This window comes from Phyllobates terribilis, unplaced genomic scaffold, assembly GCF_046119375.1.
Source record: "Phyllobates terribilis strain yellow unplaced genomic scaffold, ASM4611937v1 Scaffold_8__6_contigs__length_399053987, whole genome shotgun sequence".
Lineage (NCBI taxonomy): Eukaryota > Metazoa > Chordata > Amphibia > Anura > Dendrobatidae > Phyllobates > Phyllobates terribilis.
This window is the reverse complement of record NW_027362768.1, coordinates 159,550,035-159,577,334: the sequence shown is the minus strand read 5'-3', so window position 1 is coordinate 159,577,334 and position 27,300 is coordinate 159,550,035. Positions and strand designations below refer to the sequence as shown.

At 45.2% G+C, this 27,300-nt stretch overlaps 1 protein-coding gene across 5 annotated transcripts in view; it reads left to right on the top strand.

Annotated features, from left to right (window-relative positions):
- IPO13 (importin 13) overlaps positions 1–27,300 on the top strand; it is a 125,710-nt gene that overhangs the window by 32,167 nt on the left and 66,243 nt on the right. For all 5 annotated transcript variants that reach the window (XR_012247731.1, XM_073643615.1, XM_073643616.1 and 2 more), the window contains exons 14-15: positions 83–220; positions 2,296–2,392. Coding sequence is in view for 4 of the 5 variants with exons in the window: in XM_073643615.1 (XP_073499716.1) it covers positions 83–220; positions 2,296–2,392 (235 nt within the window). In the remaining variant the exon portion in view is untranslated. The remainder of the gene's footprint in view (positions 1–82; positions 221–2,295; positions 2,393–27,300) is intronic.

Sequence of the window (27,300 nt, the reverse complement as noted above, 5' to 3'; positions counted from 1 at the left end):
GTTTGTGATGAGTCCTGCCCATCTCCGGCTTCACCTCTGCACCCCTTCATAACCCTCTCTTCCCACCTTCTCCATTTTGCAGGCCGTTTGCACCATATTTGAGAAGTCGGTGAAGACGTTGCTGGATGATTTTGCTCCCATTGTGCCTCAGTTATGTGAAATGCTGGGTCAGATGTATAGTACAATTCCCCAAGCCTCTGCCATTGACCTTACAAGACAGGTAAGTAGTTTTTCCTAGTGCTTTACAACAGGACCCAAAATTGGAAGAGTCGCCTTATTATGACTTGGACTGTATCCATGTGCTGTCCGTTTTTTAAAACATGTCGCACACGGACCTGTAGTTTTCTGGAATCATTCACATATCTGGGTTTTTATTTTTTGTAGCACATACAGTACAGACCAAAAGTTTGGACACACCTTCTCATTTAAAGATTTTTCTGTATTTTCATGGCTATGAAAATTGTACATTCACACTGAAGGCATCAAAACTATGAATTAACACATGTGGAATTATATACTTAACAAAAAAGTGTGAAACAATTGAAAATATGATATTCTAGGTTCTTCAAAGTAGCCACCTTTTGCTTTGATGACTGCTTTGCACACTCTTGGCATTCTCTTGATAAGCTTCAAGAGGTAGTCACCGGAAATGGTCTTCCGACAATCTTGAAGGAGTTCCCAGAGATGCTTAGCACTTGTTGGCCCTTTTGCCTTCACTCTGCGGTCCAGCTCACCCCAAACCATCTCGATTGGGTTCAGGTCTGGTGACTGTGGAGGCCAGGTCATCTGGCGTAGCACCCCATCACTCTCCTACTTGGTCAAATAGCCCTTACACAGCCTGGAGGTGTGTTTGGGGTCATTGTCCTGTTGAAAAATAAATGATGGTCCAACTAAACGCAAACCGGATGGAATAGCATGTCGCTGCAAGATGCTGTGGTAGCCATGCTGGTTCAGTATGCCTTCAATTTTGAATAAATCCCCAACAGTGTCACCAGCAAAGCCCCCCCACACCATCACACCTCCTCCTCCATGCTTCACGGTGGGAACCAGGCATGTAGAGTCCATCCGGTCACCTTTTCTGCGTCGCACAAAGACACGGTGGTTGGAACCAAAGATCTCAAATTTGGACTCATCAGACCAAAGCACAGATTTCCACTGGTCTAATGTCCATTCCTTGTGTTCTTTAGCCCAAACAAGTCTCTTCTGCTTGTTGCCTGTCCTTAGCAGTGATTTCCTAGCAGCTATTTTACCATGAAGGCCTGCTGCACAAAGTCTCCTCTTAACAGTTGTTGTAGAGATGTGTCTGCTGCTAGAACTGTGTGTGGCATTGACCTGGTCTCTAATCTGAGCTGCTGTTAACCTGCGATTTCTGAGGCTGGTGACTCAGATAAACTTATCCTCAGAAGCAGAGGTGACTCTTGGTCTTCCTTTCCTGGGGCGGTCCTCATGTGAGCCAGTTTCTTTGTAGCGCTTGATGGTTTTTGCAACTGCACTTGGGGACACTTTCAAAGTTTTCCCATTTTTTCAGACTGACTGACCTTCATTTCTTAAAGTAATGATGGCCACTCGTTTTTCTTTACTTAGAATTTGTATTATAGCAAGAAAAAAAGCAGCTAACAGTCTATTCAGTAGGACTATCAGCTGTGTATCCACCAGACTTCTGCACAACACAACTGATGGTCCCAACCCCATTTATAAAGCAAGAAATCCCACTTATTAAACCTGACAGGGCACACCTGTGAAGTGAAAACCATTTCCGGTGACTACCTCTTGAAGCTCATCAAGAGAATGCCAAGAGTGTGCAAAGCCGTCATCAAAGCAAAAGGCGGCTACTTTGAAGAACCTAGAATATAAGACATATTTTCAGTTGTTTCACACTTTTTTGTTAAGTATATAATTCCACATGTGTTAATTCATAGTTTTGATGCCTTCAGTGTGAATGTACAATTTTCATAGTCATGAAAATACAGAAAAATCTTTAAATGAGAAGGTGTGTCCAAACTTTTGGTCTGTACTATACATGTGTCCTTTCCCTTATCTCTGTGCTTGTCCTATTCTTATCAATTTTAGCAGATCAGTCTCTGCCTTTCAAGTCTATGAGGAGCCGTCCGTAATGAATGAAAAATGGAGGACATCTGTTTTCCTTCTGTTTTTACTTAACTGATCCGTTGCGAAGTGTCAATGGAAAAATGGTTCTGACCACGGCTTTTATTTTTTTTACCCATTAGAAGCCAGAAAGCTGTAAGTGCAAAGCTTCTTTAATGTGTTTAACTGTGTCTTTATCTTTTCTTACAGATGGTACATATATTTGCCAATGAGCCAGCGCACTTCCCTCCCATCAGAGCACTGTTCCTGTTGGTCACCTCTTTGACGCTGTCGCTATTTCAGCAAGGTTAGTCACCCCAGGTTGGCTGATCCTCGCTGTAACTACTACATCTTTATTCCTGAATTACATGCTTGTGCTCGCTGAGCGTTTCTAATAGGTTGTGCAATGTTAGGTTCATATAATATCTCGTCCCATGGGGGAAGGGTCCAGGAAAAAGGTAACAACCCGTTCCTCCTTCATCCAGGAACATGTTATGAGAAAGTCAATGTACAATATAATATATAAAACCAATTAATACTCTTATGTTAGCGAATCAGTGGGGTCATTTAAAAGGGACATTTACATCGTTGCCACTCCTGTAGGGCTGTGTTTGCTGTAGGGCAAAGAGTGAGGAGTTCAGAACACTTTCTTTATGTCTGTGGTTAGTTTTTATGACTTCTCACTTAGTGTATTTCGCCCATCTGGGACTGAGCCGGTTTGGAGCATTTCTGAAAACTAAAGGCTTATGTGGGTAAAGAAAGAATGACATAACGGAAGATGATATTGATGCAGACAATATGAAGTGTTCTGTACGGAAAGGCAGTTTTCCAGTTTTAGGTAATGACGTACTTTTAAAGGGATCGTCCCATTTCTGAAAACTTTGCCTGCTGTGTACAGTTGGTTAAGAAAAATCAAACTGTATTTACTTACCTTTCCGGGGTCCTGCGCCAATTCTCCATCATTGCCCTGGTTTTTATTATTTTGCTGCAGTGATGATGTCATGTCGACATTCCTGCAGCCAATCGGTGAGCTCAGCGGCTTGATGCCGCTCAGCGATTGGCTGCTGGAATATCGATGTGATGTCACCACTGCAGCCAAATAACGGAGACTCAAAGTAGGCAGGATCCCGGGAGGGTAAGTGCAGCACATTATGATTTTTTTTTATTATTATTATTATTTTTTCTATTTTTTTTTTATTTTTTATAACAGTGATTTTTTTTAATTATTTTTTCTATTTTTTTCCTAATTTTTTTTTCTGTATTTTTTTTTCTACTTTTCATTTTCTTTTCTATTTTTTGATATATATTTTTTTCCTTATTTTTGTTTCTATTTCTCTTTCTATTTTTTTTATTTATTTTTTTTATTTTAATATAACAAACTTTTAAATATCAGGAAAAGTTTTCTGAAAGTTGACAACTCCTTTAAATCAGTGACACTGTAGCAGCCCGTCCGGTTGTCATAAGCTTCTGTAAGTAGATAGGCCTCAAGTAATCCAATTTTCTGTAACAGAAATTGTAAGGTGCTGGTGTTTCCACTTACGTCAGGAATAAGACTCCATTCAGGAGTCTCTAAGAGCTACTATAGGCACATATGGGTGTGGTGTGAAAGTCATTATTTGGGTTTCAAATGGTAACTGTAAAAAAAAATAATAATAATAATTTACAGTGATTAAACATTTTTTAATTCAAACCTATTCCATCTACATGAAATCGGTATTATTTAGGAAATTTCAGAGGAAATAAAAATCATCTGCAGCTTTACAGTATTATCATGGTGCAGCCTTCACTATAGGGGCACATCTGTGCCCCCTCTCATAGACAATGCATTTATATTGTATTGTATGCATTTTATACATTTATACAGTTTTCTTGTACTTTCTGTACCTTGGTGAGTGCGGTATTACCACTAACGGCCAGTAGGTGTCAGTACTGCTACTACAGCAGAAAATGGAAATAAATAAAAAGAGGGGTTGGTTGTTTTTTGAGGTTTTTTTTTTTTCAGTCTGCAAAATTCAGACCCCTGACTGCACCACTCAGCTGACACATTAAGTATAGAATTTACATAGATGTGGCATATACAGTACAGACCAAAAGTTTGGACACACCTTCTCAATTAAAGATTTTTCTGTATTTTCATGACTATGAAAATTGTACATTCACACTGAAGACATCAAAACTATGAATTAACACATGAGGAATTATATACTTAACAAAAAAGTGTGAAACAACTGAAAATGTGCCTTATATTCTAGGTTCTTCAAAGTAGCCACCTTTTGCTTTGATGACTGCTTTGCACACTCTTGGCATTCTCTTGATGAGCTTCAAGAGGTAGTCACCGGAAATGGTTTTCACTTCACAGGTGTGCCCTGTCAGGTTTAATAAGTGGGATTTCTTGCCTTATAAATGGGGTTGGGACCATCAGTTGTGTTGTGCAGAAGTCTGGTGGATACACAGCTGATAGTCCTACTGAATAGACTGTTAGCTGCTTTTTTCTTGCCATAATACAAATTCTAAGTAAAGAAAAACAAGTGGCCATCATTACTTTAAGAAATGAAGGTCAGTCAGTCCGAAAAATTCGGAAAACTTTGAATGTGTCCCCAAGTGCAGTTGCAAAAACCATCAAGCGCTACAAAAAAACTGGCTCACATGAGGACCGCCCCAGGAAAGGAAGACCAAGAGTCACCTCTGCTTCTGAGGATAAGTTTATCCAAGTCACCAGCCTCAGAAATCGCAGGTTAACAGCAGCTCAGATTAGAGACCAGGTCAATGCCACACAGAGTTCTAGCAGCAGACACATCTCTTCAACAACTGTTAAGAGGAGACTTTGTGCAGCAGGCCTTCATGGTAAAATAGCTGCTAGGAAACCACTGCTAAGGACAGGCAACAAGCAGAAGAGACTTGTTTGGGCTAAAGAACACAAGGAATGAACATTAGACCAGTGGAAATCTGTGCTTTGGTCTGATGAGTCCAAATTTGAGATCTTTGGTTCCAACCACCGTGTCTTTGTGCGACGCAGAAAAGGTGAACGGATGGACTCTACATGCCTGGTTCCCACCGTGAAGCATGGAGGAGGAGGTGTGATGGTGTGCTGGGTGCTTTGCTGGTGACACTGTTGGGGATTTATTCAAAATTGAAGGCATACTGAACCAGCATGGCTACCACAGCATCTTCCAGCGGCATGCTATTCCATCCGGTTTGCGTTTAGTTGGACCATCATTTATTTTTCAACAGGACAATGACCCCAAACACACCTCCAGGCTGTGTAAGGGCTATTTGACCAAGGAGAGTGATGGGGTGCTATGCCAGATGACCTGTCCTCCACAGTCACCAGACCTGAACCCAATCGAGATGGTTTGGGGTGAGCTGGACCGCAGAGTGAAGGCAAAAGGGCCAACAAGTGCTAAGCATCTCTGGGAACTCCTTCAAGATTGTTGGAAGACCATTTCCGGTGACTACCTCTTGAAGCTCATCAAGAGAATGCCAAGAGTGTGCAAAGCAGTCATCAAAGCAAAAGGTGGCTACTGTGAAGAACCTAGAATATAAGACATATTTTCAGTTGTTTCACACTTTTTTGTTAAGTATATAATTCCACATGTGTTAATTCATAGTTTTGATGCCTTCAGTGTGAATGTACAATTTTCATTGTCATGAAAATACAGAAAAATCTTTAAATGAGAAGGCGTGTCCAAACTTTTGGTCTGTACTGTACCTCTAATGGATGCTTATATAGGGCCAGTGTATATACCACTAATGGATGCTTATATAGGGCCAGTGTATATACCTCTAATGGATGCTTATATAGAGCCAGTGTATATACCTCTAATGGATGCTTATATAGGGCGAGTGTATATACCACTAATGGATGCTTATATAGGGCCAGTGTATATACCTCTAATGGATGCTTATATAGGGCCAGTGTATATACCACTAATGGATGCTTATATAGGGCCAGTGTATATACCTCTAATGGATGCTTATATAGGGCCAGTGTATATACCTCTAATGGATGCTTATATAGGGCCAGTGTATATACCTCTAATGGATGCTTATATAGGGCCAGTGTATATACCTCTAATGGATGCTTATATAGGGCCAGTGTATATACCTCTAATGTATGACTATATAGGGCCAGTGTATATACCACTAATGGATGCTTATATAGGGCCAGTGTATATACCTCTAATGTATGCTTATATAGGGCCAGTGTATATACCACTAATGGATGCTTATATAGGGCCAGTGTATATACCTCTAATGGATGCTTATATAGAGCCAGTGTATATACCTCTAATGGATGCTTATATAGGGCCAGTGTATATACCTCTAATGGATGCTTATATAGGGCCAGTGTATATACCTCTAATGTATGACTATATAGGGCCAGTGTATATACCACTAATGGATGCTTATATAGGGCCAGTGTATATACCTCTAATGTATGCTTATATAGGGCCAGTGTATATACCACTAATGGATGCTTATATAGGGCCAGTGTATATACCTCTAATGGATGCTTATATAGAGCCAGTGTATATACCACTAATGGATGCTTATATAGGGCCAGTGTATATACCACTAATGGATGCTTATATAGGGCCAGTGTATATACCACTAATGGATGCTTATATAGGGCCAGTGTATATACCTCTAATGGATGCTTATATAGGGCCAGTGTATATACCTCTAATGGATGCTTATATAGGGCCAGTGTATATACCTCTAATGGATGCTTATATAGGGCCAGTGTATATACCTCTAATGGATGCTTATATAGGGCCAGTGTATATACCTCTAATGTATGACTATATAGGGCCAGTGTATATACCACTAATGGATGCTTATATAGGGCCAGTGTATATACCTCTAATGTATGCTTATATAGGGCCAGTGTATATACCACTAAAGGATGCTTATATAGGGCCAGTGTATATACCTCTAATGGATGCTTATATAGAGCCAGTGTATATACCTCTAATGGATGCTTATATAGGGCCAGTGTATATACCACTAATGGATGCTTATATAGGGCCAGTGTATATACCACTAATGGATGCTTATATAGGGCCAGTGTATATACCACTAATGGATGCTTATATAGGGCCAGTGTATATACCACTAATGGATGCTTATATAGGGCCAGTGTATATACCACTAATGGATGCTTATATAGAGCCAGTGTATATACCTCTAATGGATGCTTACATAGGGCCAATGTATATTCCACTAATGGATGCTTATATAGGGTCAGTGTATATACCACTAATGGATGCTTATATAGGGCCAGTGTATATACCACTAATGGATGCTTATATAGGGCCAGTGTATATACCTCTAATGGATGCTTATATAGAGCCAGTGTATATACCTCTAATGGATGCTTATATAGGGCGAGTGTATATACCACTAATGGATGCTTATATAGGGCCAGTGTATATACCTCTAATGGATGCTTATATAGGGCCAGTGTATATACCACTAATGGATGCTTATATAGGGCCAGTGTATATACCTCTAATGGATGCTTATATAGGGCCAGTGTATATACCTCTAATGGATGCTTATATAGGGCCAGTGTATATACCACTAATGGATGCTTATATAGGGCCAGTGTATATACCTCTAATGGATGCTTATATAGGGCCAGTGTATATACCTCTAATGGATGCTTATATAGGGCCAGTGTATATACCTCTAATGGATGCTTATATAGAGCCAGTGTATATACCTCTAATGGATGCTTATATAGGGCGAGTGTATATACCACTAATGGATGCTTATATAGGGCCAGTGTATATACCTCTAATGGATGCTTATATAGGGCCAGTGTATATACCACTAATGGATGCTTATATAGGGCCAGTGTATATACCTCTAATGGATGCTTATATAGAGCCAGTGTATATACCTCTAATGGATGCTTATATAGGGCGAGTGTATATACCACTAATGGATGCTTATATAGGGCCAGTGTATATACCTCTAATGGATGCTTATATAGGGCCAGTGTATATACCACTAATGGATGCTTATATAGGGCCAGTGTATATACCTCTAATGGATGCTTATATAGGGCCAGTGTATATACCTCTAATGGATGCTTATATAGGGCCAGTGTATATACCTCTAATGGATGCTTATATAGGGCCAGTGTATATACCTCTAATGGATGCTTATATAGGGCCAGTGTATATACCTCTAATGTATGACTATATAGGGCCAGTGTATATACCACTAATGGATGCTTATATAGGGCCAGTGTATATACCTCTAATGTATGCTTATATAGGGCCAGTGTATATACCACTAATGGATGCTTATATAGGGCCAGTGTATATACCTCTAATGGATGCTTATATAGAGCCAGTGTATATACCTCTAATGGATGCTTATATAGGGCCAGTGTATATACCTCTAATGGATGCTTATATAGGGCCAGTGTATATACCTCTAATGTATGACTATATAGGGCCAGTGTATATACCACTAATGGATGCTTATATAGGGCCAGTGTATATACCTCTAATGTATGCTTATATAGGGCCAGTGTATATACCACTAATGGATGCTTATATAGGGCCAGTGTATATACCTCTAATGGATGCTTATATAGAGCCAGTGTATATACCTCTAATGGATGCTTATATAGGGCCAGTGTATATACCACTAATGGATGCTTATATAGGGCCAGTGTATATACCACTAATGGATGCTTATATAGGGCCAGTGTATATACCACTAATGGATGCTTATATAGGGCCAGTGTATATACCTCTAATGGATGCTTATATAGGGCCAGTGTATATACCTCTAATGGATGCTTATATAGGGCCAGTGTATATACCTCTAATGGATGCTTATATAGGGCCAGTGTATATACCTCTAATGGATGCTTATATAGGGCCAGTGTATATACCTCTAATGTATGACTATATAGGGCCAGTGTATATACCACTAATGGATGCTTATATAGGGCCAGTGTATATACCTCTAATGTATGCTTATATAGGGCCAGTGTATATACCACTAAAGGATGCTTATATAGGGCCAGTGTATATACCTCTAATGGATGCTTATATAGAGCCAGTGTATATACCTCTAATGGATGCTTATATAGGGCCAGTGTATATACCACTAATGGATGCTTATATAGGGCCAGTGTATATACCACTAATGGATGCTTATATAGGGCCAGTGTATATACCACTAATGGATGCTTATATAGGGCCAGTGTATATACCACTAATGGATGCTTATATAGGGCCAGTGTATATACCACTAATGGATGCTTATATAGAGCCAGTGTATATACCTCTAATGGATGCTTACATAGGGCCAATGTATATTCCACTAATGGATGCTTATATAGGGTCAGTGTATATACCACTAATGGATGCTTATATAGGGCCAGTGTATATACCACTAATGGATGCTTATATAGGGCCAGTGTATATACCTCTAATGGATGCTTATATAGAGCCAGTGTATATACCTCTAATGGATGCTTATATAGGGCGAGTGTATATACCACTAATGGATGCTTATATAGGGCCAGTGTATATACCTCTAATGGATGCTTATATAGGGCCAGTGTATATACCACTAATGGATGCTTATATAGGGCCAGTGTATATACCTCTAATGGATGCTTATATAGGGCCAGTGTATATACCACTAATGGATGCTTATATAGGGCCAGTGTATATACCTCTAATGGATGCTTATATAGGGCCAGTGTATATACCTCTAATGGATGCTTATATAGGGCCAGTGTATATACCTCTAATGGATGCTTATATAGGGCCAGTGTATATACCTCTAATGGATGCTTATATAGGGCCAGTGTATATACCTCTAATGTATGACTATATAGGGCCAGTGTATATACCAGTAATGGATGCTTATATAGGGCCAGTGTATATACCTCTAATGTATGCTTATATAGGGCCAGTGTATATACCACTAATGGATGCTTATATAGGGCCAGTGTATATACCTCTAATGGATGCTTATATAGAGCCAGTGTATATACCTCTAATGGATGCTTATATAGGGCCAGTGTATATACCACTAATGGATGCTTATATAGGGCCAGTGTATATACCACTAATGGATGCTTATATAGGGCCAGTGTATATACCACTAATGGATGCTTATATAGGGCCAGTGTATATACCACTAATGGATGCTTATATAGGGCCAGTGTATATACCACTAATGGATGCTTATATAGAGCCAGTGTATATACCTCTAATGGATGCTTACATAGGGCCAATGTATATTCCACTAATGGATGCTTATATAGGGTCAGTGTATATACCACTAATGGATGCTTATATAGGGCCAGTGTATATACCACTAATGGATGCTTACATAGGGCCAGTGTATATACCTCTAATGGATGCTTATATAGGGCCAGTGTATATACCACTAATGGATGCTTATATAGGGCCAGTGTATATACCACTAATGGATGCTTATATAGGGCCAGTGTATATACCTCTAATGTATGACTATATAGGGCCAGTGTATATACCACTAATGGATGCTTATATAGGGCCAGTGTATATACCTCTAATGTATGCTTATATAGGGCCAGTGTATATACCACTAATGGATGCTTATATAGGGCCAGTGTATATACCTCTAATGGATGCTTATATAGAGCCAGTGTATATACCTCTAATGGATGCTTATATAGGGCCAGTGTATATACCACTAATGGATGCTTATATAGGGCCAGTGTATATACCACTAATGGATGCTTATATAGGGCCAGTGTATATACCACTAATGGATGCTTATATAGGGCCAGTGTATATACCACTAATGGATGCTTATATAGGGCCAGTGTATATACCACTAATGGATGCTTATATAGAGCCAGTGTATATACCTCTAATGGATGCTTACATAGGGCCAATGTATATTCCACTAATGGATGCTTATATAGGGTCAGTGTATATACCACTAATGGATGCTTATATAGGGCCAGTGTATATACCACTAATGGATGCTTACATAGGGCCAGTGTATATACCTCTAATGGATGCTTATATAGGGCCAGTGTATATACCACTAATGGATGCTTATATAGGGCCAGTGTATATACCTCTAATGGATGCTTATATAGGGCCAGTGTATATACCGCTAATGGATGCTTTTATAGGGCCAGTGTATATACCACTAATGAATGCTTATATAGGGCCAGTGTATATACCACTAATGGATGCTTTTATAGGGCCAGTGTATATACCACTAATGGATGCTTACATAGGGCCAATGTATATTCCACTAATGGATGCTTATATAGGGCTAGTGTCTATATCACTAATGGATGCTTATATAGGGCCAGTGTATATACCTCTAATGGATGCTTATATAGGGCCAGTGTATATACCACTAATGGATGCTTTTATAGGGCCAGTGTATATACCACTAATGAATGCTTATATAGGGCCAGTGTATATACCTCTAATGTATGACTATATAGGGCCAGTGTATATACCACTAATGGATGCTTATATAGGGCCAGTGTATATACCTCTAATGTATGCTTATATAGGGCCAGTGTATATACCACTAATGGATGCTTATATAGGGCCAGTGTATATACCTCTAATGGATGCTTATATAGAGCCAGTGTATATACCTCTAATGGATGCTTATATAGGGCCAGTGTATATACCACTAATGGATGCTTATATAGGGCCAGTGTATATACCACTAATGGATGCTTATATAGGGCCAGTGTATATACCACTAATGGATGCTTATATAGGGCCAGTGTATATACCACTAATGGATGCTTATATAGGGCCAGTGTATATACCACTAATGGATGCTTATATAGAGCCAGTGTATATACCTCTAATGGATGCTTACATAGGGCCAATGTATATTCCACTAATGGATGCTTATATAGGGTCAGTGTATATACCACTAATGGATGCTTATATAGGGCCAGTGTATATACCACTAATGGATGCTTACATAGGGCCAGTGTATATACCTCTAATGGATGCTTATATAGGGCCAGTGTATATACCACTAATGGATGCTTATATAGGGTCAGTGTATATACCTCTAATGGATGCTTATATAGGGCCAGTGTATATACCGCTAATGGATGCTTTTATAGGGCCAGTGTATATACCACTAATGAATGCTTATATAGGGCCAGTGTATATACCACTAATGGATGCTTTTATAGGGCCAGTGTATATACCACTAATGGATGCTTACATAGGGCCAATGTATATTCCACTAATGGATGCTTATATAGGGCTAGTGTCTATATCACTAATGGATGCTTATATAGGGCCAGTGTATATACCTCTAATGGATGCTTATATAGGGCCAGTGTATATACCACTAATGGATGCTTTTATAGGGCCAGTGTATATACCACTAATGAATGCTTATATAGGGCCAGTGTATATACCACTAATGGATGCTTTTATAGGGCCAGTGTATATACCACTAATGGATGGTTATATAGGGCCAATGTATATACCACTAATGGATGCTTTTATAGGGCCAGTGTATATACCTCTAATGGATGCTTATATAGGGCCATTGTATATACCACTGCTCCATGAAGCTCTGTCCTCCAATCTTCAGCTTTTACATTTGCAACAGTCACATTTTGCAACTTCCCTCTGTGAAAACTTAATTTTAGAATGAAAAGTTCTAACTTTATGACATTTTGTTTTAAGGTACTAACCGTGTTCAAGATCTCTGCTTGCTGTCAGGGATTAGGAATGTTGTTCCTAAGATAGAAAGTTATCTCCAATGTATAATATAGGCTATAACTTATGTGTCGCTGCTTGTCCCACAGCCGGAAACACCTGGGATCCCGGGGTGGCACTGGGAACTCCAGGGATCCCGAGAACAGGGTTATGCCCATCGATTGGCTTTCTCCGGCTTTCGCATAGACATTAACATTAATGGAGGTTAAGTATGTGCACCTCCGTATATTCAAGAAAGGGCTTTGCAAAGCCCCTTTCTCATTACTCCCTGCTATCAGTAATTCCTTTTGGATAGGGAACAACTTCCTTTTTTGGGGAAAACCTCTATAAATGCAGAGTTTGGAGACCAGTGTAATGTATGTTCTTTACACCGGTAAATATCTCTAGACCAGGGATGGGCAATTAATTTTCCCGAGGGGCCACATGGGAGACTGTGACTGGAGGCCGAACCAATAGGCTGAACTTAATACTGCTCATTTCTGCAGAATTAAGTATGCTGACATCCCCCTATATACTGTCTGAGCCCGCACACAGCCCCCTATATACCATAAGAGCCCACACACAGACCCCTACATACAGTATGAGCCCTCACATGGCTTCCCTATATACAGTATGAGCCCCCACATATCTTCCCTATATACAGTATGAGTCCCTATATACAGTCATGGCCAAAAGTATTGAGAATGAGACAAATAGTAATTTTTCCAAAGTTTACTGCTTCATTTTTTGTAATGGCAATTTGCATATACTCCTGAATGTCAAAGAGTGATCAGCTTAACAGCAATTACTGTACTTGCAAAGTCAATATTTGCCCAGAAAATGAACTTTAACCCCCAAAACACATTTCAACATCATTGCAGTCCTGCCTTAAAAGGAGCAACTAACATCGTTTTAGTGATTGATCCATTAACACAGGTGTGGGTGTTGATGAGGACAGGGCTGGCGATCAATCAGTCATGATTAAGTAAGAATGACATCACTGGACACTTTAAAAGGAGGCTGGTTCTTGGTATCATTGTTTCTCTTCAGTTAACCATGGTTATCTCTAAAGAAACACGTGCAGCCATCATTGCACTGCACAAAAATGGCCTAACTGGGAAGAGTATCACAGCTACAAAGATTGCACCTCAGTCAACAATCTATCGCATCATCAAGAACTTCAAGGAGAGAGCTTCCATTGTTGTCAAAAAGGCTCCAGGGCGCCCAAGAAAGACCAGCAAGCGCCAGGACCGTATCTTAAAACTGTTTCAGCTGCGGGATCGGACTACCAGCAGTGCCGAGCTTGCTCAGGAATGGCAGCAGGCTGGTGTGAGTGCTTCTGCACGCACTGTGAGGCGGAGACTCTTTGAGCAAGGGCTGGTTTCAAGGAGGGGGCAGCAAAGAAGCCACTTCTCTCCAGAAAAAACATCAGGGACCGACTGATATTCTGCAAAAGGTACAGGGAGTGGACTGCTGAGGACTGGGGCAAAGTCATTTTCTCTGTTGAATCCCCTTTTCGATTGTTTGGGACATCTGGAAAACAGCTTATTCGGAGAAGAAGAGGTTAGCGCTACCACCAGTCTTGTCACATGCCAACTGTAAAGTATCCTGAAACCATTCATGTGTGGAGTTGCTTCTCAGCCAAGGGAATCGGCTCACTCACAGTCTTGCCTAAAAACACAGCCATGAATAAAGAATGGTACCAGAATGTCCTCCAAGAGCAACTTCTCCCAACCGTCCAAGAGCAGTTTGGCGCCCAACAATGCCTTTTCCAGCATGATGGAGCACCTTGCCATAAAGCAAAGGTGATAACTAAATGGCTCATGGAACAAAACATAGAGATTTGGGGTCCATGGCCTGGAAACTCCCCAGATCTTAATCCCATTGAGAACTTGTGGTCAATCATCAAAAGACGGGTGGACAAACAAAAACCAACAAATTCTGGCAAAATGCAAGCATTGATTATGCAAGAATGGACTGCTATCAGTCAGGATTTGGTCCAAAAGTTGATTGAGAGCATGCCAGGGAGAATTACAGAGGTCTTGAAGAAGAAGGGGCAACACTGCAAATATTGACTTGCTGCATTAACTCATTCTAACTGTCAATATAACCTATTGGTACTCATAATATGATTGCAATTATATTTCTGTATGTGATATAAACATCAGACAAACACTAATAAAAACCAGAGGCCAGCAGATCACGTGAAAATATAATTTTGGTGTCATTCTCAAAACTTTTGGCCATGACTGTACAGTATGAGCCCCCACATGGCTTCCCTATGTGCAGTATGAGCCCCCAGATGGCTTCCCTATGTACAGTATGAGCCCCCACATGTCTTCCCTAGGTACAGTATGAGCAACCACATAGCTTCCCTATATACAGTATGAGCAACCACATAGCTTCCCTATAAACAGTATGAGCCCCCATATAGCTTCCCTATAAACAGTATGGGCCCCTACATAGCTTCCCTATATACAGTAGGAGCCCAAACATAGCCTCCTATATAAAGTAGGAGCCCAAACATAGCCTCCTATATACAGTAGGAGCCCAAACATAGCCTCCTATATACAGTATGAGCCCAAACATAGATTCCCTATATACAATATGAGCCCAAACATAGATACCCTATATACAGTATGAGCTCACACAAAGCCTCCTATATACAGTATGAGCAACCACATAGCCTCCTATATACAGTATGAGCCCCCACATACTTCCCTATATACAGTATGAGCCCCCACATAGCTTCCCTGTATACCGTATGAGCCCCACACACAGCTTCCCTGTATACAGCATGAGCCCACACACACAGCTTCCCTGTATACAGTATGAGCCCCCACACACAGCTTCCCTGTATACAGCATGAGCCCCACACACAGCTTCCCTGTATACAGTATGAGCCCCCACACACAGCTTCCCTGTATACCGTATGAGCCCCACACACAGCTTCCCTGTATACAGTATGAGCCCAACACACACAGCTTCCCTGTATACAGTATGAGCCCCACACACAGCTTCCCTGTATACAGCATGAGCCCCACACACAGCTTCCCTGTATACTGTATGAGCCCCCCCACACAGCTTCCCTGTATACAGCATGAGCCCCCACACACCGCTTCCCTGTATACAGTATGAGCCCAACACACACAGCTTCCCTATATACAGTATGAGCCCAACACACACAGCTTCCCTGTATACAGTATGAGCCCAACACACACAGCTTCCCTGTATACAGTATGAGCCCAACACACACAGCTTCCCTGTATACAGCATAAGCCCAACACACACAGCTTCCCTGTATACAGCATGAGCCCCCACACACAGCTTCCCTGTATACAGCATGAGCCCCCACACACAGCTTCCCTGTATACAGCATGAGCCCCACACACAGCTTCCCTGTATACAGCATGAGCCCCCACACACAGCTTCCCTGTATACAGTATGAGCCCCACACACAGCTTTCCTGTATACAGCATGAGCCCCCACACACAGCTTCCCTGTATACAGTATGAGCCCAACACACACAGCTTCCCTGTATACAGTATGAGCCCAACACACACAGCTTCCCTGTATACAGCATGAGCCCAACACACACAGCTTCCCTGTATACAGCATGAGCCCCCACACACAGCTTCCCTGTATACAGCATGAGCCCCCACACACAGCTTCCCTGTATACAGCATGAGCCCCACACACAGCTTCCCTGTATACAGCATGAGCCCCCACACACAGCTTCCCTGTATACAGTATGAGCCCCACACACAGCTTCCCTGTATACAGTATGAGCCCCACACACAGCTTCCCTGTATACAGCATGAGCCCCACACACAGCTTCCCTGTATACAGCATGAGCCCCCACACAGAGCTTCCCTGTATACAGTATGAGCCCCACACACAGCTTCCCTGTATACAGTATGAGCCCCACACACAGCTTCCCTGTATACAGCATGAGCCCCACACACAGCTTCCCTGTATACAGCATGAGCCCCACACACAGCTTTCCTGTATACAGCATGAGCCCCCACACACAGCTTCCCTGTATACAGTATGAGCCCCACACACAGCTTCCCTGTATACAGTATGAGCCCCCACACACCGCTTCCCTGTATACAGTATGAGCCCCCACACACAGCTTCCCTGTATACAGTATGAGCCCCACACACAGCTTTCCTGTATACAGCATGAGCCCCCACACACAGCTTCCCTGTATACAGTATGAGCCCCACACACAGCTTCCCTGTATACAGTATGAGCCCCCACACACAGCTTCCCTGTATACAGTATGAGCCCCTACACACAGCTTCCCTGTATACAGTATGAGCCCAACACACACAGCTTCCCTGTATACAGCATGAGCCCACACACACAGCTTCCCTGTATACAGCATGAGCCCCACACACAGCTTCCCTGTATACAGTATGAGCCCAACACACACAGCTTCCCTGTATACTGTATGAGCCCCCACACACAGCTTCCCTGTATACAGCATGAGCCCCACACACAGCTTCCCTGTATACAGCATGAGCCCCACACACAGCTTCCCTGTATACAGTATGAGCCCCACACACAGCTTCCCTGTATACAGTATGAGCCCCCACACACAGCTTCCCTGTATACAGTATGAGCCCCCACACACAGCTTCCCTGTATACAGTATGAGCCCCCCCACACAGCTTCCCTGTATACAGTATGAGCCCAACACACACAGCTTCCCTGTATACAGTATGAGCCCCCCACACACAGCTTCCCTGTATACAGTATGAGCCCCCCCACACAGCTTCCCTGTATACAGCATGAGCCCCACACAGCTTCCCTGTATACAGTATGAGCCCCCACACACAGCTTCCCTATATACAGCATGAGCCCCCACACACAGCTTCCCTGTATACAGCATGAGCCCACACACAGCTTCCCTGTATACAGCATGAGCCCCCACACACAGCTTCCCTGTATACAGTATGAGCCCCCACACACAGCTTCCCTGTATGCAGTATGAGCCCCCACACACAGCTTCCCTGTATACAGTATGAGCCCCCACACACAGCTTCCCTGTATACAGTATGAGCCCCCACACACAGCTTCCCTGTATACAGCATGAGCCCAACACACACAGCTTCCCTGTATACAGCATGAGCCCCCACACACAGCTTCCCTGTATACAGTATGAGCCCCCACACACAGCTTCCCTGTATACAGTATGAGCCCCCACACACAGCTTCCCTGTATACAGTATGAGCCCCCACACACAGCTTCCCTGTATACAGCATGAGCCCACACACAGCTTCCCTGTATACAGCATGAGCCCCACACACAGCTTCCCTGTATACTGTATGAGCCCCCACACACAGCTTCCCTGTATACAGCATGAGCCCCCACACACAGCTTCCCTGTATACAGCATGAGCCCCCACACACAGCTTCCCTGTATACAGTATGAGCCCCCACACACAGCTTCCCTGTATACAGTATGAGCCCCCACACACATCTTCCCTGTATACAGCATGAGCCCCCACACACAGCTTCCCTGTATACAGTATGAGCCCCCACACACAGCTTCCCTGTATACAGTATGAGCCCCCACACACATCTTCCCTGTATACAGCATGAGCCCCACACACAGCTTCCCTGTATACAGCATGAGCCCTACACACAGCTTCCCTGTATACAGCATGAGCCCCCACACACAGCTTCCCTGTATACAGCATGAGCCCTACACACAGCTTCCCTGTATACAGCATGAGCCCCCACACACAGCTTCCCTGTATACAGCATGAGCCCTACACACAGCTTCCCTGTATACAGCATGAGCCCCACACACAGCTTCCCTGTATACAGTATGAGCCCCCACACACAGCTTCCCTGTATACAGTATGAGCCCCCACACACAGCTTCCCTGTATACAGTATGAGCCCCCACACAGCTTCCCTGTATACAGCATGAGCCCCCACACACAGCTTCCCTGTATACTGTATGAGCCCCACACACAGCTTCCCTGTATACAGCATGAGCCCAACACACACAGCTTCCCTGTATACAGTATGAGCCCAACACACACAGCTTCCCTGTATACAGTATGAGCCCAACACACACAGCTTCCCTGTATACAGTATGAGCCCAACACACACAGCTTCCCTGTATACAGTATGAGCCCAACACACACAGCTTCCCTGTATACAGTATGAGCCCAACACACACAGCTTCCCTGCATACAGTATGAGCCCAACACACACAGCTTCCCTCCATACAGTATGAGCCCAACACACACAGCTTCCCTGTATACAGTATGAGCCCAACACACACAGCTTCCCTGTATACAGTATGAGCCCAACACACACTGCTTCCCTGTATACAGTATGAGCCCAACACACACAGCTTCCCTGTATACAGCATGAGCCCCCCCACACTGCTTCCCTGTATACAGCATGAGCCCCCACACACAGCTTCCCTGTATACAGTATGAGCCCCCACACACAGCTTCCCTGTATACAGTATGAGCCCAACACACACAGCTTCCCTGTATACAGTATGAGCAACACACACAGCTTCCCTGTATACAGTATGAGCCCAACACACACAGCTTCCCTGTATACTGTATGATCCCAACACACACAGCTTCCCTGTATACAGTATGAGCCCCCCCACACAGCTTCCCTGTATACAGCATGAGCCCCACACACAGCTTCCCTGTATACAGCATGAGCCCCACACAGCTTCCCTGTATACAGTATGAGCCCCCACACACAGCTTCCCTGTATACAGTATGAGCCCCCACACAGCTTCCCTGTATACAGCATGAGCCCCCACACACAGCTTCCCTGTATACAGTATGAGCCCCCACACACAGCTTCCCTGTATACAGTATGAGCCCCCACACACAGCTTCCCTATATACAGCATGAGCCCCCACAAACAGCTTCCCTGTATACAGCATGAGCCCACACACACAGCTTCCCTGTATACAGCATGAGCCCCCACACACAGCTTCCCTGTATACAGTATGAGCCCCCACACACAGCTTCCCTGTATACAGTATGAGCCCCCACACACAGCTTCCCTGTATACAGTATGAGCCCCCACACACAGCTTCCCTGTATGCAGAATGAGCCCCCACACACAGCTTCCCTGTATACAGTATGAGCCCCACACACAGCTTCCCTGTATACAGTATGAGCCCAACACACACAGCTTCCCTGTATACAGTATGAGCCCCCACACACAGCTTCCCTGTATACAGCATGAGCCCCACACACAGCTTCCCTGTATACAGTATGAGCCCAACACACACAGCTTCCCTGTATACAGTATGAGCAACACACACAGCTTCCCTGTATACAGTATGAGCCCAACACACACGGCTTCCCTGTATACAGTATGAGCCCAACACACACGGCTTCCCTGTATACTGTATGATCCCAACACACACTGCTTCCCTGTATACAGTATGAGCCCAACACACACAGCTTCCCTGTATACAGTATGAGCCCAACACACACAGCTTCCCTGTATACAGTATGAGCCCAACACACACAGCTTCCCTGTATACAGCATGAGCCCCACACACAGCTTCCCTGTATACAGTATGAGCCCCCACACACAGCTTCCCTGTATACAGTATGAGCCCAACACACACAGCTTCCCTGTATACAGCATGAGCCCCCACACACAGCTTCCCTGTATACAGCATGAGCCCCCACACACAGCTTCCCTGTATACAGTATGAGCCCCCACACACATCTTCCCTGTATACAGCATGAGCCCCCACACACAGCTTCCCTGTATACAGTATGAGCCCCCACACACAGCTTCCCTGTATACAGTATGAGCCCCCACACACATCTTCCCTGTATACAGCATGAGCCCCACACACAGCTTCCCTGTATACAGCATGAGCCCTACACACAGCTTCCCTGTATACAGCATGAGCCCCCACACACAGCTTCCCTGTATACAGCATGAGCCCTACACACAGCTTCCCTGTATACAGCATGAGCCCCCACACACAGCTTCCCTGTATACAGTATGAGCCCAACACACACAGCTTCCCTGTATACAGTATGAGCCCAACACACACAGCTTCCCTGTATACAGTATGAGCCCAACACACACAGCTTCCCTGTATACAGTATGAGCCCAACACACACAGCTTCCCTGTATACAGTATGAGCCCAACACACACAGCTTCCCTGCATACAGTATGAGCCCAACACACACAGCTTCCCTCCATACAGTATGAGCCCAACACACACAGCTTCCCTGTATACAGTATGAGCCCAACACACACAGCTTCCCTGTATACAGTATGAGCCCAACACACACTGCTTCCCTGTATACAGTATGAGCCCAACACACACAGCTTCCCTGTATACAGCATGAGCCCCCCCACACTGCTTCCCTGTATACAGCATGAGCCCCCCCACACTGCTTCCCTGTATACAGCATGAGCCCCCACACACAGCTTCCCTGTATACAGTATGAGCCCCCACACACAGCTTCCCTGTATACAGTATGAGCCCAACACACACAGCTTCCCTGTATACAGTATGAGCAACACACACAGCTTCCCTGTATACAGTATGAGCCCAACACACACAGCTTCCCTGTATACTGTATGATCCCAACACACACAGCTTCCCTGTATACAGTATGAGCCCCCCCACACAGCTTCCCTGTATACAGCATGAGCCCCACACACAGCTTCCCTGTATACAGCATGAGCCCCACACAGCTTCCCTGTATACAGTATGAGCCCCCACACACAGCTTCCCTGTATACAGTATGAGCCCCCACACAGCTTCCCTGTATACAGCATGAGCCTCACACACAGCTTCCCTGTATACAGTATGAGCCCCCACACACAGCTTCCCTGTATACAGTATGAGCCCCCACACACAGCTTCCCTATATACAGCATGAGCCCCCACAAACAGCTTCCCTGTATACAGCATGAGCCCCCACACACAGCTTCCCTGTATACAGCATGAGCCCCCACACACAGCTTCCCTGTATACAGTATGAGCCCCCACACACAGCTTCCCTGTATACAGTATGAGCCCCCACACACAGCTTCCCTGTATGCAGAATGAGCCCCCACACACAGCTTCCCTGTATACAGTATGAGCCCCACACACAGCTTCCCTGTATACAGTATGAGCCCAACACACACAGCTTCCCTGTATACAGTATGAGCCCCCACACACAGCTTCCCTGTATACAGCATGAGCCCCACACACAGCTTCCCTGTATACAGTATGAGCCCAACACACACAGCTTCCCTGTATACAGTATGAGCAACACACACAGCTTCCCTGTATACAGTATGAGCCCAACACACACGGCTTCCCTGTATACAGTATGAGCCCAACACACACGGCTTCCCTGTATACTGTATGATCCCAACACACACTGCTTCCCTGTATACAGTATGAGCCCAACACACACAGCTTCCCTGTATACAGTATGAGCCCAACACACACAGCTTCCCTGTATACAGTATGAGCCCAACACACACAGCTTCCCTGTATACAGCATGAGCCCCACACACAGCTTCCCTGTATACAGTATGAGCCCCCACACACAGCTTCCCTGTATACAGTATGAGCCCAACACACACAGCTTCCCTGTATACAGTATGAGCAACACACACAGCTTCCCTGTATACAGTATGAGCCCCCACACACAGCTTCCCTGTATACAGTATGAGCCCCCACACACAGCTTCCCTGTATACAGTATGAGCCCCCACACACAGCTTCCCTGTATGCAGAATGAGCCCCCACACACAGCTTCCCTGTATACAGTATGAGCCCCACACACAGCTTCCCTGTATACAGTATGAGCCCAACACACACAGCTTCCCTGTATACAGTATGAGCCCCCACACACAGCTTCCCTGTATACAGCATGAGCCCCACACACAGCTTCCCTGTATACAGTATGAGCCCAACACACACAGCTTCCCTGTATACAGTATGAGCAACACACACAGCTTCCCTGTATACAGTATGAGCCCAACACACACGGCTTCCCTGTATACAGTATGAGCCCAACACACACGGCTTCCCTGTATACTGTATGATCCCAACACACACTGCTTCCCTGTATACAGTATGAGCCCAACACACACAGCTTCCCTGTATACAGTATGAGCCCAACACACACAGCTTCCCTGTATACAGTATGAGCCCAACACACACAGCTTCCCTGTATACAGCATGAGCCCCACACACAGCTTCCCTGTATACAGTATGAGCCCCCACACACAGCTTCCCTGTATACAGTATGAGCCCAACACACACAGCTTCCCTGTATACAGTATGAGCCCAACACACACAGCTTCCCTGTATACAGTATGAGCCCAACACACACAGCTTCCCTGTATACAGCATGAGCCCCCACACACAGCTTCCCTGTATACAGCATGAGCCCCCACACACAGCTTCCCTGTATACAGCATGAGCCCCCACACACAGCTTCCCTGTATACAGTATGAGCCCCCACACACATCTTCCCTGTATACAGCATGAGCCCCCACACACAGCTTCCCTGTATACAGTATGAGCCCCCACACACAGCTTCCCTGTATACAGTATGAGCCCCCACACACATCTTCCCTGTATACAGCATGAGCCCCACACACAGCTTCCCTGTATACAGCATGAGCCCTACACACAGCTTCCCTGTATACAGCATGAGCCCCCACACACAGCTTCCCTGTATACAGCATGAGCCCTACACACAGCTTCCCTGTATACAGCATGAGCCCCCACACACAGCTTCCCTGTATACAGTATGAGCCCAACACACACAGCTTCCCTGTATACAGTATGAGCCCAACACACACAGCTTCCCTGTATACAGTATGAGCCCAACACACACAGCTTCCCTGTATACAGTATGAGCCCAACACACACAGCTTCCCTGTATACAGTATGAGCCCAACACACACAGCTTCCCTGCATACAGTATGAGCCCAACACACACAGCTTCCCTCCATACAGTATGAGCCCAACACACACAGCTTCCCTGTATACAGTATGAGCCCAACACACACAGCTTCCCTGTATACAGTATGAGCCCAACACACACTGCTTCCCTGTATACAGTATGAGCCCAACACACACAGCTTCCCTGTATACAGCATGAGCCCCCCCACACTGCTTCCCTGTATACAGCATGAGCCCCCCCACACTGCTTCCCTGTATACAGCATGAGCCCCCACACACAGCTTCCCTGTATACAGTATGAGCCCCCACACACAGCTTCCCTGTATACAGTATGAGCCCAACACACACAGCTTCCCTGTATACAGTATGAGCAACACACACAGCTTCCCTGTATACAGTATGAGCCCAACACACACAGCTTCCCTGTATACTGTATGATCCCAACACACACAGCTTCCCTGTATACAGTATGAGCCCCCCCACACAGCTTCCCTGTATACAGCATGAGCCCCACACACAGATTCCCTGTATACAGCATGAGCCCCACACAGCTTCCCTGTATACAGTATGAGCCCCCACACACAGCTTCCCTGTATACAGTATGAGCCCCCACACAGCTTCCCTGTATACAGCATGAGCCTCACACACAGCTTCCCTGTATACAGTATGAGCCCCCACACACAGCTTCCCTGTATACAGTATGAGCCCCCACACACAGCTTCCCTATATACAGCATGAGCCCCCACAAACAGCTTCCCTGTATACAGCATGAGCCCCCACACACAGCTTCCCTGTATACAGCATGAGCCCCCACACACAGCTTCCCTGTATACAGTATGAGCCCCCACACACAGCTTCCCTGTATACAGTATGAGCCCCCACACACAGCTTCCCTGTATGCAGAATGAGCCCCCACACACAGCTTCCCTGTATACAGTATGAGCCCCACACACAGCTTCCCTGTATACAGTATGAGCCCAACACACACAGCTTCCCTGTATACAGTATGAGCCCCCACACACAGCTTCCCTGTATACAGCATGAGCCCCACACACAGCTTCCCTGTATACAGTATGAGCCCAACACACACAGCTTCCCTGTATACAGTATGAGCAACACACACAGCTTCCCTGTATACAGTATGAGCCCAACACACACGGCTTCCCTGTATACAGTATGAGCCCAACACACACGGCTTCCCTGTATACTGTATGATCCCAACACACACTGCTTCCCTGTATACAGTATGAGCCCAACACACACAGCTTCCCTGTATACAGTATGAGCCCAACACACACAGCTTCCCTGTATACAGTATGAGCCCAACACACACAGCTTCCCTGTATACAGCATGAGCCCCACACACAGCTTCCCTGTATACAGTATGAGCCCCCACACACAGCTTCCCTGTATACAGTATGAGCCCAACACACACAGCTTCCCTGTATACAGTATGAGCAACACACACAGCTTCCCTGTATACAGTATAAGCCCAACACACACAGCTTCCCTGTATACAGTATGAGCCCAACACACACAGCTTCCCTGTATACTGTATGAGCCCCCACACACAGCTTCCCTGTATACAGTATGAGCCCCCACACACAGCTTCCCTGTATACAGTATGAGCCCCACACACAACTTCCCTGTATACAGTATGAGCCCAACACACACAGCTTCCCTGTATACAGCATGAGCCCCACACACAGCTTCCCTGTATACAGTATGAGCCCCACACACAGCTTCCCTGTATACAGTATGAGCCCCCACACACAGCTTCCCTGTATACAGTATGAGCCCCCACACACAGCTTCCCTGTATACAGTATGAGCCCCCCCACACAGCTTCCCTGTATACAGTATGAGCCCAACACACACAGCTTCCCTGTATACAGTATGAGCCCCCCACACACAGCTTCCCTGTATACAGTATGAGCCCCCCCACACAGCTTCCCTGTATACAGCATGAGCCCCACACACAGCTTCCCTGTATACAGTATGAGCCCCACACAGCTTCCCTGTATACAGTATGAGCCCCCACACACAGCTTCCCTATATACAGCATGAGCCCCCACACACAGCTTCCCTGTATACAGCATGAGCCCACACACAGCTTCCCTGTATACAGTATGAGCCCAACACACACAGCTTCCCTGTATACAGTATGAGCCCAACACACACAGCTTCCCTGTATACAGCATGAGCCCCACACACAGCTTCCCTGTATACAGTATGAGCCCCCACACACAGCTTCCCTGTATACAGTATGAGCCCAACACACACAGCTTCCCTGTATACAGCATGAGCCCCCACACACAGCTTCCCTGTATACAGCATGAGCCCCCACACACAGCTTCCCTGTATACAGTATGAGCCCCCACACACATCTTCCCTGTATACAGCATGAGCCCCCACACACAGCTTCCCTGTATACAGTATGAGCCCCCACACACAGCTTCCCTGTATACAGTATGAGCCCCCACACACATCTTCCCTGTATACAGCATGAGCCCCACACACAGCTTCCCTGTATACAGCATGAGCCCTACACACAGCTTCCCTGTATACAGCATGAGTCCCCACACACAGCTTCCCTGTATACAGCATGAGCCCTACACACAGCTTCCCTGTATACAGCATGAGCCCCCACACACAGCTTCCCTGTATACAGTATGAGCCCAACACACACAGCTTCCCTGTATACAGTATGAGCCCAACACACACAGCTTCCCTGTATACAGTATGAGCCCAACACACACAGCTTCCCTGTATACAGTATGAGCCCAACACACACAGCTTCCCTGTATACAGTATGAGCCCAACACACACAGCTTCCCTGCATACAGTATGAGCCCAACACACACAGCTTCCCTCCATACAGTATGAGCCCAACACACACAGCTTCCCTGTATACAGTATGAGCCCAACACACACAGCTTCCCTGTATACAGTATGAGCCCAACACACACTGCTTCCCTGTATACAGTATGAGCCCAACACACACAGCTTCCCTGTATACAGCATGAGCCCCCCCACACTGCTTCCCTGTATACAGCATGAGCCCCCACACACAGCTTCCCTGTATACAGCATGAGCCCCCACACACAGCTTCCCTGTATACAGTATGAGCCCCCACACACAGCTTCCCTGTATACAGTATGAGCCCAACACACACAGCTTCCCTGTATACAGTATGAGCAACACACACAGCTTCCCTGTATACAGTATAAGCCCAACACACACAGCTTCCCTGTATACAGTATGAGCCCAACACACACAGCTTCCCTGTATACTGTATGAGCCCCCACACACAGCTTCCCTGTATACAGTATGAGCCCCCACACACAGCTTCCCTGTATACAGTATGAGCCCCACACACAACTTCCCTGTATACAGTATGAGCCCAACACACACAGCTTCCCTGTATACAGCATGAGCCCCACACACAGCTTCCCTGTATACAGTATGAGCCCCACACACAGCTTCCCTGTATACAGTATGAGCCCCCACACACAGCTTCCCTGTATACAGTATGAGCCCCCACACAC